The sequence below is a fragment of the Bufo gargarizans genome, chromosome 2, assembly GCF_014858855.1.
Source record: "Bufo gargarizans isolate SCDJY-AF-19 chromosome 2, ASM1485885v1, whole genome shotgun sequence".
Classification (NCBI taxonomy): Eukaryota; Metazoa; Chordata; class Amphibia; order Anura; family Bufonidae; genus Bufo; species Bufo gargarizans.
The window spans coordinates 674,266,762-674,282,903 of NC_058081.1; the positions used below are offsets into that span (position 1 = coordinate 674,266,762).

General features: G+C 45.1%; 1 protein-coding gene across 1 annotated transcript in view; it reads left to right on the forward strand.

Annotated features, from left to right (window-relative positions):
- LOC122926284 (5-hydroxytryptamine receptor 3A-like) overlaps nucleotides 1–1,468 on the forward strand; it is a gene marked incomplete at its 3' end in the record, with an annotated part of 28,254 nt that extends 26,786 nt beyond the window's left edge. Inside the window, exon 9 of the mRNA XM_044277658.1 lies at nucleotides 1,442–1,468. Within this exon, the coding sequence (XP_044133593.1) occupies nucleotides 1,442–1,468 (27 nt within the window). The remainder of the gene's footprint in view (nucleotides 1–1,441) is intronic.
- Between the last annotated feature and the right edge of the window lie 14,674 nt (nucleotides 1,469–16,142).

A 16,142-nucleotide genomic window follows, 5' to 3' on the forward strand; every position in this document is an offset into this window, starting at 1 on the left:
CTGAAAACCAAGCCCATCAGTCTGTCACATCACCCCCATGCATATCAGGGAAACTGTCTGAGCCTCAAGTTATGCAGCAGTCTCTTATGCTGTTTGAAGACTCTGCTGGCAGGGTTTCCCAAGGGCATCCACCTAGCCCTTCTTCAGCGGTGGAAGACATAGAATGCACTGACGCACAACCACTTATGTTTCCTGATGATGAGGACATGGGAATACCACCTCAGCACGTCTCTGATGATGACGAAACACAGGTGCCAACTGCTGCGTCTTTCTGCAGTGTGCAGACTGAACAGGAGGTCAGTAAGGAAGACTGGGTGGAAGACGATGAAGGGGACGATAAGGTCCTAGACCCCACATGGAATGAAGGTCGTGCCACTGACTTTCAGAGTTCGGAGGAAGAGGCAGTGGTGAGACCGAGCCAACAGCGTAGCAAAAGAGGGAGCAGTGGGCAAAAGCAGAACACCCGCCGCCAAGAGAGTCCGTCTGCTACTGGCCACCGCCATCTGGGACCGAGCACCCCAAAGGCAGCTTCAAGGAGTTCCCTGGCGTGGCAGTTCTTCAAACAATGTGCTGACGACAAGACCCGAGTGGTTTGCACGCTGTGCCATCAGAGCCTGAAGCGAGGCATTAACGTTCTGAACCTTAGCATAACCTGCATGACCAGGCACCTGCATGCAAAGCATGAACTGCAGTGGAGTAAACACCTTAAAAACAAGGAACTCACTCAGGCTCCCCCTGCTACCTCTTCTGCTGCTGCCGCCTCGGCCTCTTCCTCCGCCTCTGAGGAACGTTGGCACCTGCCGCCCAGCAAACAGAGGATGTACCACCAACACCACCACCTCCGTCACCAAGCATCTCAACCATGTCACACGGCAGCGTTCAGCTCTCCATCCTACAAACATTTGAGAGAAAGCGTAAATTCCCACCTAGCCACCCTCGATCCCTGGCCCTGAATGCCAGCATTTCTAAACTACTGGCCTATGAAATGCTGTCATTCAGGATGGTGGACACAGACAGCTTCAAACAGCTCATGTCGCTTGTTGTCCCACAGTATGTTGTTCCCAGCCACCACTACTTCTCCAAGAGAGCCGTGCCTTCCCTGCACAACCAAGTATCCGATAAAATCAAGTGTGCACTGCGCAACGCCATCTGTGGCAAGTTCCACCTAACCACAGATACGTGGACCAGTAAGCATGGCCATGGACGCTATATCTCCCTAACTGCACACTGGGTAAATGTAGTGGCGGCTGGGCCCCAGGCGGAGAGCTGTTTGGCGCACGTCCTTCCGCCGCCAAGGATCGCAGGGCAACATTCTTTGCCTCCTGTTGCCTCCTCCTCCTACTCGGCTTCCTCCTCCTCTTTTTCTTCCACCTGCTCATCCAGTCAGCCACACACCTTCACCACCAACTTCAGCACAGCCCGGGGTAAACGTCAGCAGGACATTCTGAAACTCATATGTTTGGGGGACAGGCCCCACACCGCACAGGAGTTGTGGCGGGGTAAAGAACAACAGACCGACGAGTGGTTGCTGCCGATGAGCCTCAAGCCCGGCCTGGTGGTGTGCGATAATGGGCGAAATCTCGTTGCAGCTCTGGGACTAGCCGGTTTGACGCACATCCCTTGCCTGGCGCATGTGCTGAATTTGGTGGTGCAGAAGTTCATTCACAACTACCCCGACATGTCAGAGCTGCTGCATAAAGTGCGGGCCGTCTGTGCGCGCTTCCGGCGTTCACATCCTGCCGCTGCTCGCCTGTCTGCGCTACAGCGTAACTTCGGCCTTCCCACTCACCGCCTCATATGTGACGTGCCCACCAGGTGGAACTCCACCTTGCACATGCTGGACAGACTGTGCGAGCAGCAGCAGGCCATAGTGGAGTTTCAGCTGCAGCACGTACGGGTCAGTCGCACTGCGGAACAGCACCACTTCACCACCAATGACTGGGCCTCCATGCGAGACCTGTGTGCCCTGTTGCGCTGTTTCGAGTACTCCACCAACATGGCCAGTGGCGATGACGCCGTTAACAGCGTTACAATACCACTTCTATGTCTCCTTGAGAAAACACTTAGGGCGATGATGGAAGAGGAGGTGGCCCAGGAGGAGGAGGAAGAGGGGTCATTTTTAGCACTTTCAGGCCAGTCTCTTCGAAGTGACTCAGAGCGAGTTTCTTTGCAACAGCAGAGGTCAGGTACAAATGTGGCCAGCCAGGGCCCACTACTGGAGGACGAGGAGGACGAGGATGTGGAGGAGGATGAGGATGAAGCATGTTCACAGCGGGGTGGCACCCAACGCAGCTCGGGCCCATCACTGGTGCGTGGCTGGGGGGAAACGCAGGACGATGACGATACACCTCCCACAGAGGACAGCTTGTCCTTACCTCTGCGCAGCCTGGCACACATGAGCGACTACATGCTGCAGTGTCTGCGCAACGACAGCAGAGTTGCCCACATTTTAACGTGTGGGGACTACTGGGTTGCCACCCTGCTGGATCCCCGGTACAAAGACAATGTGCCCACCTTACTTCCTGCACTGGAGCGTGATAGGAAGATGCGCAAGTACAAGGGCACATTGGTAGACGCGCTACTAAGAGCATTCCCAAATGTCACAGGGGAACAAGTGGAAGCCCAAGGCGAAGGAAGAGGAGGAGCAAGAGGTCGCAACGCAGCTGTGTCACGGCCAGCTCCTCTGACGGCAGGGTTAGCATGGCAGAGATGTGGAAAAGTTTTGTCAACACGCCACAGCTAACTGCACCACCACCTGATACGGAACGTGTTAGCAGGAGGCAACATTTCACTAACATGGTGGAACAGTACGTGTGCACACCCCTCCACGTACTGACTGATGGTTCGGCCCCATTCAACTTCTGGGTCTCCAAATTGTCCACGTGGCCAGAGCTAGCCTTTTATGCCTTGGAGGTGCTGGCCTGCCCGGCGGCCAGCGTTTTGTCTGAACGTGTATTCAGCACGACAGGGGGCGTCATTACAGACAAACGCAGCCGCCTATCTACAGCCAATGTGGACAAGCTGACGTTCATAAAAATAAACCAGGCATGGATCCCACAGGACCTGTCCATCCCTTGTGCAGATTAGACATTTATAACTACCTCCCCTTAACCATATATTATTGTACTCCAGGGCACTTCCTCATTCAATCCTCTTTTTATTTTCATTTTACCATTATATTGCGGGGCAACCCAAAGTTAAATGAACCTCTCCTCTGTCTGGGTGCCGGGGCCTAAAAATATCTGACAGTGGCCTGTTCCAGTGTTGGGTGACATGAAGCCTAATTCTCTGCTATGACATGAAGCCTGAATCTCTGCTATGGGACCTCTTTCCTCTGTCTCGGTGACGGGGCCTAAAAATATCTGACAATGGCCTGTTCCAGTGGTGGGTGACATGAAGCCTGATTCTCTGCTATGACATGAAGCCTAATTCTCTGCTATGGGACCTCTCTCCTCTGTCTGGGTGCCGGGGCCTAAAAATATCTGACAGTGGCCTGTTCCAGTGTTGGGTGACATGAAGCATGATTCTCTGCTATGACATGTAGCCTGATTATCTGCTATGGGACCTCTCTCCTCTGTCTGGGTGCCGGGGCCTAAAAATATCTGACAGTGGCCTGTTCCAGTGTTGGGTGACTTGAAGCATGATTCTCTGCTATGACATGAAGCATGATTCTCTGCTATGGGACCTCTCTCTTCTGTCTGGGTGCCGGGGCCTAAATATCTGACAATGGCCTGTTCCAATGGTGGGTGATGTGAAGCCTGATTCTCTGCTATGACATGAAGCCTGATTCTCTGCAATGGGACCTCTCTCCTCTGTCTGGGTGCCGGGGCCTAAATATCTGACAATGGCCTGTTCCAGTGGTGGGTGACGTGAAGCCTGATTCTCTGCTCTGACATGAAGCCTGATTCTCTGCTATGACATGAAGCCTGATTCTCTGCTATGACATGAAGCCTGATTCTCTGCTATGACATGAAGCCTGATTCTCTGCTATGACATGAAACCTGATTCTCTGCTATGGGACCTCTCTTTTCTGTCTGGGTGCCGGGGCCTAAATATCTGACAATGGCCTGTTCCAGTGGTGGGTGACGTGAAGCCTGATTCTCTGCTCTGACATGAAGCCTGATTCTCTGCTATGACATGAAGCCTGATTCTCTGCTATGACATGAAGCCTGATTCTCTGCTATGGGACCTCTCTTTTCTGTCTGGGTGCCGGGGCCTAAATATCTGACAATGGCCTGTTCCAGTGGTGGGTGACGTGAAGCCTGATTCTCTGCTATGACATGAATCCTGATTCTCTGCAATGGGACCTCTCTCCTCTGTCTGGGTGCCGGGGCCTAAATATCTGACAATGGCCTGTTCCAGTGGTGGGTGACGTGAAGCCTGATTCTCTGCTATGACATGAAGCCTGATTCTCTGCTATGACATGAAGCCTGATTCTCTGCTATGGGACCTCTCTCCTCTGTCTGTGTGCCGAGGCCTAAAAATATCTGACAGTGGCCTGTTCCAGTGGTGGGTGACGTGAAGCCTGATTCTCTGCTATGACATGAAGCCTGATTCTCTGCTATGACATGAAGCCTGATTCTCTGCTATGGGACCTCTCTCCTCTGTCTGTGTGCCGAGGCCTTAAAATATCTGACAGTGGCCTGTTCCAGTGGTGGGTGACGTCAAGCCTGATTCTCTGCTATGACATGAAGACTGATTCTCTGCTGACATGAAGCCTGAATCTCTGTTATGCGACCTCTCTCCTCTGTCTGGGTGTCGGGGCCTAAATATCTGACAATGGCCTGTTCCAGTCGTGGGTGACGTGAAGCCTAATTCTCTGCTATGACATGAAGCCTGATTCTCTGCTATGACATGAAGCCTGATTCTCTGCTATGACATGAAGCCTGAATCTCTGCTATGGGACCTCTCTCCTCTGTCTGGGTGCCGGGGCCTAAAAATATCTGACAGTGGCCTGTTCCAGTGGTGGGTGACGTGAAGCCTGATTCTCTGCTATGACATAAAGCCTGATTCTCTGCAATGGGACCTCTCTCCTCTGTCTGGGTGCCTGTTCCAGTTTTCCAGTGGTGGGTGACATGAAGCCTGATTCTCTGCCATGAGACCTCTCTCCAATTGATATTGGTTAATTTTAATTTATTTTTATTTTTATTCATTTCCCTATCCACATTTGTTTGCAGGGGATTTACCTACATTTTGCTGCCTTTTGCAGCCCTCTAGCCTTTTCCTGGGCTTTTTTACAGCCTTTTTAGTGCCGAAAAGTTCGGGTCCCATTGACTTCAATGGGGTTGGGGTTCGGGTTCGGGGCGAAGTTCGGGTCGAGTTCGGTTCCCAAACCCGAACATTTCCGGGAAGTTCGGCCGAACTTCTCGAACCCGAACATCCAGGTGTTCGCTCAACTCTAATTACAATACAACCTGTATTGTAATGCATTGGCTGTCAGCTTTTATGCTGACAGCCGGCCTGTGAGACTCAGCCCAAAGGCTCATGCACACGGCCGGACGTGACCGTATTGCTGCCCGCATACAGGGGGTTCGCAATACACAGGCATTGGCCGTGTGCACCCCGCACCACGGATCGTGGCCCATTCACTTCAATGGGTCCGCAATCACGGAGATGCGGAAGGGAGGCACGGATCAAAACCCCACGGAAGCACTATGGAGTACTTCTGATGTGTTTCTGACTGTGCCTCAGCACCGCAAAAAAGTAGTGCATCCACTACTTTTTTGCTGTGCGGACCATCGGATGCACCTGTACCCTCCACAAACCCTCTGCATGCTGCGGTTAGTTTTGACCGTGGCATACAAGGAGTTAATACGCTGGCATCGGTGTCTTCACTGATGCCGGCGTATGCAGCAGGCGCCCGGCTGTCAGTGACTGCCGGGTCCATGCCACTGATCGGGCAGGCGCAGCTCCTGCACCCGCCCAATCAGTCCGCCGTACATATACACCGCTGGTCCTTAAGTGACGTCCACCAGCGCTGTACATGTACGGCGAGGGTCCTTAAGAGGTTAAGGATTATTTGCCAAAGTGTGCAAATGGCAGAAAGTCATGTTGGAAATCAAACTTGCTGAACAGGTTTTTTAACTGCTTTCACATCTGTGCCAATTATTTCCACTGTTCTGCTCATTTACAGGAGCAGAATAACTAAAATAATGGACGTGCCAGCAAGTATCTGAAACTACTGGTGCCACATGTGTTGTAGCTCTCAAGGGATGTGCAAGGTGGAGAGGATGGAAATGGTAAACTTGGGAGAGGATGGTGTTACTCAAGGTGTCTGGGGACCTGCTCCAATGCTCCCTGGGCAGAGTGAACAGGGGGCACACTGATTCCCCTAGGCCCACCCTGGTTGTGGTCTCCTGACTGATGGAAGGCTTTTTATCCATTTAAAATACGCTTTTCAGTGAAAAAAAACATAAAATCTCTAGTGATGAGCGGGAGGTGCCATATTCGATTTCGCGATATTTCGCGAACATTCGATTGAATATTCGTGATATATTCGTCGAAATCGAATATTCTTAATTTTTCCAATTATCGCAAATAATATGCGATTTAATTAATCGCGTATTGCGATTTTTCTTTTAATAGTATAAGGCAACGTCCCTATGACTAATTGACTATGGCTAGGCTAATATGTGTATTTTACGAAATTTCATAATATTGCTCTAAGTCTTTTAGAATATTACGAATATTCTAAAAGACAAAGTTAGAGCAATATTACGAAATTTCGTAAAATACACATATAGATTGTAATTTAGCTAATATACTGCTATAATCTTTTTTTTTTCTCCAATTTTTTTTTGCCTCTTCTGAACTTAAGTTTTGTTAAAGATGTACACTATTAAAAAAATTACTATAGCAGTATATTAGCTAAATTACAATCTATGTGTATTTTTTACGAAATTTCGTAATATTGCTCTAACTTCGTCATTTAGACTATTCGTAATATTGCTCTAACTTCGTCTTTTAGAATATTCGTTATATTGCTATAACTTCGTCTTTTAGAATATTATGAATATTCTAAAAGACGAAGTTAGAGCAATATTAAGAATATACGTAAAAAGTTGAAATCGCAATTCGATTAATTCAAGTTATAATAATCGAATTGCGATTTCAACTTAAGCACTGCTATATTCTATATTCGTTAATTCTAGCCTAATATGGAATATAGCAGTGCTAAGTTGAAATCGCCATGCGATTATTTTGAGTTATATTAATCGCATTGAGATTTCAACTTGGACCTGGTTTACTATGGTTGGCTTCAATCGCTTGGTAGAATTTGCGAATATGACGAATGTATTCGTCATATTCCACAAAACGAAGATAACGAATGTATTCGTCTATTCCACAAAACGAAGATATTCTCCATCTTCGTTTTAGCTACCTATTCATCAACTTCGCGAATTCTAGCAATCATATAGGAAAGTTGACTATAGAGACAGCTAAGTTTATTTCGCTATGCGATTATATTACTTAGCTTTTTTTTATAAATAGAATAATTATAATAATTATCAGGTATTATAATTATTCTATTTATTTTTAAAAAAAGCTAAGTAATATAATCGCATAGCGAAATAAACTTAGCTGTCTCTATAGTCAACTTTCTTATGTGATTGCTAGAATTCGCGAAGTTGATGAATAGGTAGCTAAAACGAAGATGGAGAATATCTTCGTTTTGTGGAATAGACGAATACATTCGTTATCTTCGTTTTGTGGAATATGACGAATACATTCGTCATATTCGCAAATTCTACCAAGCGATTGAAGCCAACCATAGTAAACCAGCTCCAAGTTGAAATCGTAATGCGAATAATATAACTCGAAATAATCGCATGGCGATTTCAACTTAGCACTGCTATATTCCATATTAGGCTAGAATTAACGAATATGGAATATAGCAGTGCTTAAGTTGAAATCGCAATTCGATTTCTATAACTTGAATTAATCGAATTGCGATTTCAACGTAATTCTCAAATCCGACAGTACATTCTACATAGTACATTCTAGTATATGTACATTCATAGTACATTCTAGTATATGGAGACGTTCCCATGGTGATGGGGACGCTCCATGAGCACGGAAGTCGGCAGAAGCGGCAACGGGCACTGACTGGAGCATTAAAAAAAATAAAAAAATAATATTCGATTTCGCGAAATCTCGAAATCGCGATATTCAAGAAAAAAAATTGCAATTCGAATATTCGCGCTCAACACTAAAAATCTCCTCCACATGTTTAGTAACGCCGGGTACGTAACAACACAAATATCATGTAAATTATCCCCTCGCAAGGCTTCGGAGATAACTAATTTCACCCCACCAGAGCGCATACATTTGAATGCTGTACGGAGACGGCTCTCCATACAGCGTTCTGCCTCTTAATAAATTAGGCACATCTCACTCCAGCGCACAGGTATAAAGACTGGTGTAAGGAAATGCCAATCTTGATAAATGTCCCTCAATGACTTGCTAACATAGGAAAGAACCAAGCCCATGGGTAGGACCTGCCCCTTTTTTAGTTGTTGCTAGAAAGGGAGAAATAACCCCGTATACACAATCTTCAAGACTATAAAATAGCAGTATCTGAAGAAATACATCTATATAAATAGCAGCAACATAGAACATCACACATTTATCCTTTTAGCAGAGATCCATCGGGTTACTGAATATGGACCACATTGACTATAATGGGGTCCATCAGGTTTCCATTAGGGAGTTTAACATTTTAGCTTACAAAACAGCCCTGCAGGTAAGACAATTTGTTCCAATATTTTTGAGGGAATCTGTGATGGAAGAGTCTCAGATGTAGATGTGAGCACAGCCTTATTACTTACCTCCAAAGATGTTGACAAACAACAAGAAAGTGGAGAGCACAGATGTAAAGCCAAGAGAGACCGCTGTCACCATCATTGGTTACAGTTCACTGGGTTACAGTTTTTCTTTGCAGAAAGCATCATAACTGGCTTAGAGTCTTATAGGCCAGGCAATGCTAATCAGCTGCCAGCTTATGTTGACTGGTGGGAAGCCCACAATTTTTCTACAGCCCAGGATTCATGATTAGTCTTCATCCACTCCTGCTTGAAGGTCCTGTGTAACATGCACCACCCCCCAGGGCCCTATTGCTTTCCAGGTTTAGTGGGAATGCCAAGTGGTGTAATGTCTCTATATGTGTCATGATGCTCCCCTCTGGATACTGCTGGACCCAAGACTTTGGCTCCGAAGCAATAAAAAGGGCAATAATTAAGGGATAAAAGAAAGATTGAGTCCAGACCTTGTATGTTGTTAAAAAGCAGCTTTCCTTGAGTAAACGTTCATCCAAAACAATCTTCAAGCTTTATCTTGGTCCCAGCAAGCGTTAGCATAAACTGGCAGGCTTCTTCAGTAACTCTGCGTGTTCCCTTTCTCTGCTTTGCTTTCTTTCTTTATGCTGCACTAAATTCTGCTTAATTCTGGTCTCTGTAATCTAGGACTCTCCTGGTGTCCTTGGATGGGGTGCCGTCAACTGTTATTACCCTCCTGACACTAAGTAAAACTTATCTTCAGCCGAACAACCCTTCCTCTTGACGTTTTTTTTTTATGGTGGCCGAAGAACTATTCCTTTGGCCCCTATGGCTTCCAGACATGTTTCTTCATGGCCAGCAGAGCTTGGGGTGCTCTGGCCGGCATAGGCATGCCTGCGCGTGCCCCTGCTCACACTCCTCCTCCCCTGTCTAGAACTCCACTAACTCTCTCTGGAAACTTCTGCCCCACCCTTCCGGCAGGAAGCAGGACTCGTTCACCTCTGCCCAAAGGGGGGATAATGGAATGGTAAGTTCTATTCTCTCTAACTATAGCTCTGCCATTTTCACTGCCACCTGCTGGGGAACCAGGCACATTACATGTAATAAAGCAGTTGCATATAGATATTATCATTGCACAATGTAGAGGGCCTGGACAGAAATACACAGATGACATTCAGGTTAGCCCATTAGAGATAGTAGCTGGGTGCAGGAGTGGTAACACCTGTTACACCTGCCCAAACCACTAATGAAATAACATGCTTTTTTGGTCAAGCCGGACCTTCATGTTAACATCAAACTATCATATCTCTGTAAATGCTTGTAAAATGTTAAATTCCAAGAACTGTGATGTTAGACATAGAGCACGTTTCTATATTTTTATGACATGTTTGTACTTCCATGTTTCCAGAGATACCTGCCAACTACAAGACTGAAAAGGAAAGTGAATGTTATGTGCCAGCACAACTGAAAACAGTGTACATGAAATACTTGGAAGCTCTAAATCACATTGTGAAAGAGATCACATGTATCCGGGTCCACCTGAAGAACCAGAACATTCACAAAGAGTGGCTACTTGTTGCTTATGTTTTAGACACATTCCTCTTTCGAATTTATCTTGCTCTCCTGGTTATTTATACTGTGTTAATTATCTGCCTTTGGTCTAGATAACTACTAAACCAGTACATAGTTACTTACAGAATAGATAGCAAAGCTGGTCATAAATATTGTGTCAGTCGAACCCACCACTGTCAGTGGGACATCCTGACTCTTCCTCGATGGCAGATGTTTGGAGAGAGAGAAGGATCAGGCAGTTGGGTTTCAACATTCCTGATACTTTCGTTCATGGGAGATGAAACCCCACAAGAGCTGTCTGGCATCTGTTACCCTCTCCTTATTGAGAACATGCACACTCAATGGAGATGAGCATGCATGTGCATGGGGGATCCCAAGAGATAGTTTTCAGTTGAATGAACGGCCTGACAACAGTTATCCAATGTGTATGGCCAGCTTAAGGATGAAAAAGTACAATACATGTGGATGAAAGGAAGAGGTGGGGCTACATTTTTAAAACTTAGTTTCCACATTTTTAATACAGAGGAATGAAAAAAACTAAACAAAGTATGAACAAGGCTAAACATTTCCTATGTGACCACACAAGGTTATCAGTCTGGATTAACATTCCTACAAGAATTCTGTTAGAATGAATATTATTCTGTTCTAAGAAATCATCTAAGCTAAATATGAGCCAATTGATTCTACACTAAAACATATATTGTACACATTTCCCAAAAGCCCCAGTTTCTAGCAATTTCAAAGTTTTTGGAATTTGTCTCACAGGAACCTCTCAAAATGGCATTTGCTATTTTACATATTAGAATACAAGGTATATATGAAGATGGAGGATAACATGACCCTGTCCCAGCCAACTTACCTACAATGCCTTGCAGTCAGCTCCAGCCAATAATGGGGGACTAAAGCATTGATGTCAGTGGACGCGTCATAAGCGCATAGGCAACATCCGAGCCAGGATCTGCCATGCTTTTCTGGGCTCATACATCGAAGAGACATCAAGTTTGTTAGAGAGAGGAAATAGATTTAAAACCACAGAAAACAGCTAAATTAGTGTCAGGGTTTTTTTTTTTTACAGTGAGGAGAAGACAATAGCTAGTTAGATTTATAATCATTTCACAGAGAGATAGGTTTAACTCATTCAGACTCCCTCAAGGAGGCTGGTAGTGGCAGGTGTTTTATACTGCTTGTGCCAATCTGCAGAATGTACGTAGAGCTATACTACTCAATATATTATTACTATAAATCAGCCCAATCTTCATTACATAATTCAGTCACAGACAGTCGCATTCACCAGCCATATACTGTAGTAGACTCTCTCCAACAGACCTTATAAAAATAAAAAATACTTTAAAAAATTTTTATTTCAGTTACTCACATACTAGTCTCCCTGAATTGACTCTCTCCAACAATATTGTGCACTTTTAGTTTTTCTTGATAAGTATTGTGCTAAGTATAAAGACCCTGATTTATCAAGACCGGTCTTGATGCCTTTAATTTATTCTCGTATGCCTGATTTAAATCTATTCCAGCTAAGTGTTGCCACAAGTGATGCTAAATGTGCTGGGCCAATGGTCCTGTCCAAGCCCTCCCCTCATTACAGCCTATATTCAGAAAGTGGTGAGGCCCGGGAGGTGTAAAAACACCAAATGCAACTAGATTTAGTCCAATGGTGTTTAATACACCAGGTTTGTGACATTTTTATGCCAAATAACAGGCAAAAGGGGAAGATAAAACTCCCTCAATGTGTCTAGTAAAAGAGTGGCAATGAACGGGGTAATGAAAAATGGAACATCATCTACTAATGGGCATTTGGGTGGCTGTAGTGCAAGGTTGGCACAAGCTGTCTGACCAGTAGTAATAGGTCTCAGTTGTCCCTCATCTCTGGTAGTCAACAGCTTATTATTGCAAAGAAAGCTGATGCCATTTTGGAGTAGATTACTTACTCATAGTGTAAAACACAGCAGGGTAACGTTGATGCTACCTCTGATTCTGTCACCGTGCCTATGGGCTCGTTCCTTCTGCTCCTCCTCCATAACAGTTAATTTGAGGCCTGATAGAAGTATTTTTTTCCCTTCATCTCTGCTTTTAGGTACCTTTCCTTCTGCTTTTCTGCTAATAGACAACACCCCAGATACTAAAGAAAGTAATCCAGATAGGATTCCTGTTAATACGGTGGTAGTAGTGACACTTGTATCCATGGTGGGGGTGGTAACAGGGGCACTGATAGCCATGGTGATATTGGCACTTGGGTCACATACAGAGTTAGGAATCAAGTGGGGTGCAAGGATCCAATGACATATCACAGTCTGAGATGATACGGAGTGGATGACATGTGGGGAGGAGGGTGATAAATTGCGGATCCAATGTATGAACGAACATCAAATAACCTGCCAGGGGCAGATCTCCATCTACTTTGGTCAGCTCTGGAACATATGATGCTGCTGGTGTTTTTGGAGTATATTACCAGGATATGCTCTGTAACAAGATTGCTTCAGCATTCACTAAGCAGATGGCTCCCCATAGCTTCACCGCCTCTGCCAGTTTTACCGCTAAAATTAGCAGAAACAGTAGCAGCTAATAGTTTTCTTTGCCAACCTGAAGCACATCAGAAAATGGATACACACCACCTGAGTTACCTGATTCAATTGTACCTAGACCGTGTCCTTTCTCTTGCAAATACCATGATCCATGAACCCATGAATTCTTGGGTCAGCTGATTGGATCTGTGGTCTCATTCACCCTCCAGTGTACTGTGGATAGGGTTTCCAGTGAGGCTGGTGGTTTCATCAAAAAAGATAAACATTTTCTCCAAAAATAGTCCTCCAATGAGGATTTTTACAATCCTCCAGCTGATGCCACTGAATATACTGTATCTACCATTACTGACAGTGGGGACTGGTTATGTACCAATGATTCCTCTGCCTCTGTCTGCCTGTCCATCATGTTAGATACTGTACTGCTGTTACTGCCCCTGCTACCACTACTACTTCCCCTACAAAGTCTCACATCTCCTGCCTTGTCTATCATGTTCCATTCTATACTGCTGCTGCTGGGAGCCCTACCCTGCAAACTTGAAACTGCTCCCAAATAAGAGATACATTTATTGATGGATTTTGTATAAGCCATTGCTTCTTCATTTTCCATGGCAATATACACAATCGAGTCACATTATTATCACCACCAGCTAATATCCAGAGTAACCACCATGTGCAGCACAGACAGCAGCTAGACGGGCTGGGAGTGAAGCTATAAGATCTTGGTAGGTTGTCACAGGAGGGTGCATTGGGAGGGAACATGACAATTGAGGTGGCCCCACAGATGCTCAATTGGGTTCAAGTATGGGGAATTTGTGGGACAAAGTAGTACTTGGAAATCTTAGTCATGCTCTTCCAACCAATATTGGAGATTTCTAACCATGTGATATGTAACATTCAGTGGTGTACCTCCAATAGAGGCAGACCATGCAGCTGCTATGGGGCCCATGGGCCCACAGGAAACAAAAGGCCTCATCCCCTAATTACACTTATTACAGTCTAGCTCTAGTATATTAACCCTATAATCAGTGGAGAAAGCTAAAGGACCTCTGATGATGTCATCAAAGGTCCTGTACATCTAGTAAAGGAACTGCACAAAGATTGGTATACAGTAGTTCCCAGGTAAGTTAGTAGTATCAGTCAGGACTTGTGATAACATAATTTAGTAAAGGAACTGCACATAGCATGATCACAGGTCCTACAACCCCCAACAGCATGGAGAAGAACTTCACCATGAGCTCTCCACTGAGACTAGAATGGAGTGGTAAGAGGAGGTCCTCCCCTTTTCTCTTCATTTGTACCCCATTCCCTATTTTTACTCATATCTCACTCGTATATAAAGTACTGCAGACAGTTACAACCAGCACGAGCTCATGTACTATTACCTCACACAACAACCATAATATATAACGGACGACATACCACATAAATCTGTAAACATTGCACTGTTATACTGTGTACTGCTCACATCAGTGCACTGCTCTCTCTCTCTAAGATATATAGTACATACAGCAGTTTACTGATATGTAAGGTACGTGCTGTAATGTATATATCATACCTTTCATATCAGTACACTGCTGTATATACTGGCCAGGAACGGTTAGAAGGAGGGGCTATGAATGGTGCATGGGGGGCCCAATTTAGATTATTGCTATGGGTCCCAGTGATTTCTGTGTACACCCCTGGTCTCATTGTCTTGCTGGAAGATCCTATTTGTCATAGCGAACACAAATAGCATGTAACGTTGTACGTGATCCTCAAGGATAGATCCATACCCAAATCGGTTGAGAGTGCCTTCCACAAAAACATTCTCCAGACCATAACACTGCCACCACCAGCTTGTATTCATCTAGCAATGGTTGCAGGGTGTCTGTTCCCTGAGGTTTCTTGATTGACACACCAATGTCCATCCATTCTATGATACTGCTGTGGAAATTGAACCTATTTCTGCCGAAGCAATTTCATTAGCAGTGGAGCAGTGACCATCCATCTGCTTACAAGCCCCATACACTGTAGGGTTCACTGAACTATTGTTTTAGATACACATCTCGTAGCCATCTGCTTTATTTAGAAGCTGATCCACTGTAGAGTGTTGGTCCACCCTCGTGCACCTTCGTAGCCAATGTTAACCTCTCACATCAATGGCACGTGCTGCTCCACAGTTTCCATGTTGCTTGTTTTCAATGGTGCCATTTGTCCATTGACAATACCCTTTCTCCACAGCAGCACAAGGTCAGAAATACTGCCACCCAATGTCCGAAAGTCAATAATCATCCCTTTTAGTAATGAGGGATATGTGTGCAGACAGTCTATCTCACACCAAATATACCCACCAAGGCAGCTCACGACACCTGAGTTCCTTCATGAGCTACGAGCTGCCAACGTCAAAAGTAGGAAGTGGTCATAACAATGTGACTCAACTGTGCATATTTTCCTTCAAACAAACCATTACTACTCCCCCGAAAAGAGAATATTTTTTAACTAGTTGTTAAAAATGAGCTATTGCATCTTCTGGAAGGCGTTGGATACATCCCTGCAGAGAGCCAGAGTGTCTTACACAACTTTTCAGGACAATTGAGAACTTTGAATTCTGATTGAATTTATTCAAACCAAATAAAATCAAAAAGCCAAATTGACAGAATCAGAAGCCAGTCAAATTTCCGGAAATTAGCTCATCTCTAATCTAAGACTTTTTTGAAGTGGTCACCTATTTCTACTGTGACGACCTCCTGAGGTAGACTATTCCACAGAGGCACAGTTTCTATGAATAAAAGGTCTTGTCGCCCCTGGAGTACAAAGTACTTAGGGTACATGTAATACAGTTTTGCTTAGATACATGCTTATTTAGCTATAGTTTGTACTAACTGTAATTTCTCTCATTGGGACCACCTCCCATTAACTCAGGGGCATAGATATAGGGGAAGCAGATGCTTTGGGAAGGGGCCTACCCAGGAGGACGACTAAAAGATTTTATTGTCAGGGCACCCTCAACAGTATTATACAATGACATTATATTACAGTGACACTGTAGAAAACTGACCGAGTGGCTGCTGGGCCTCGTCTGAGAGAGCGATCTTGACTAGCCACTGGAGTTGGGGTTGCACAAGAGGAGGGGATTGTGAAGAAGTTGCTGGGGAGGGGGCCAGTTCAAAAATTTGCTGTAGGTCCCAGTCATTTCTAGTTATGCCACTGCATTAACGCGTGATACCTAGCTGGGCCCAGACCGAACCATCCCTGCACATGCAACAACATTTCATCACTT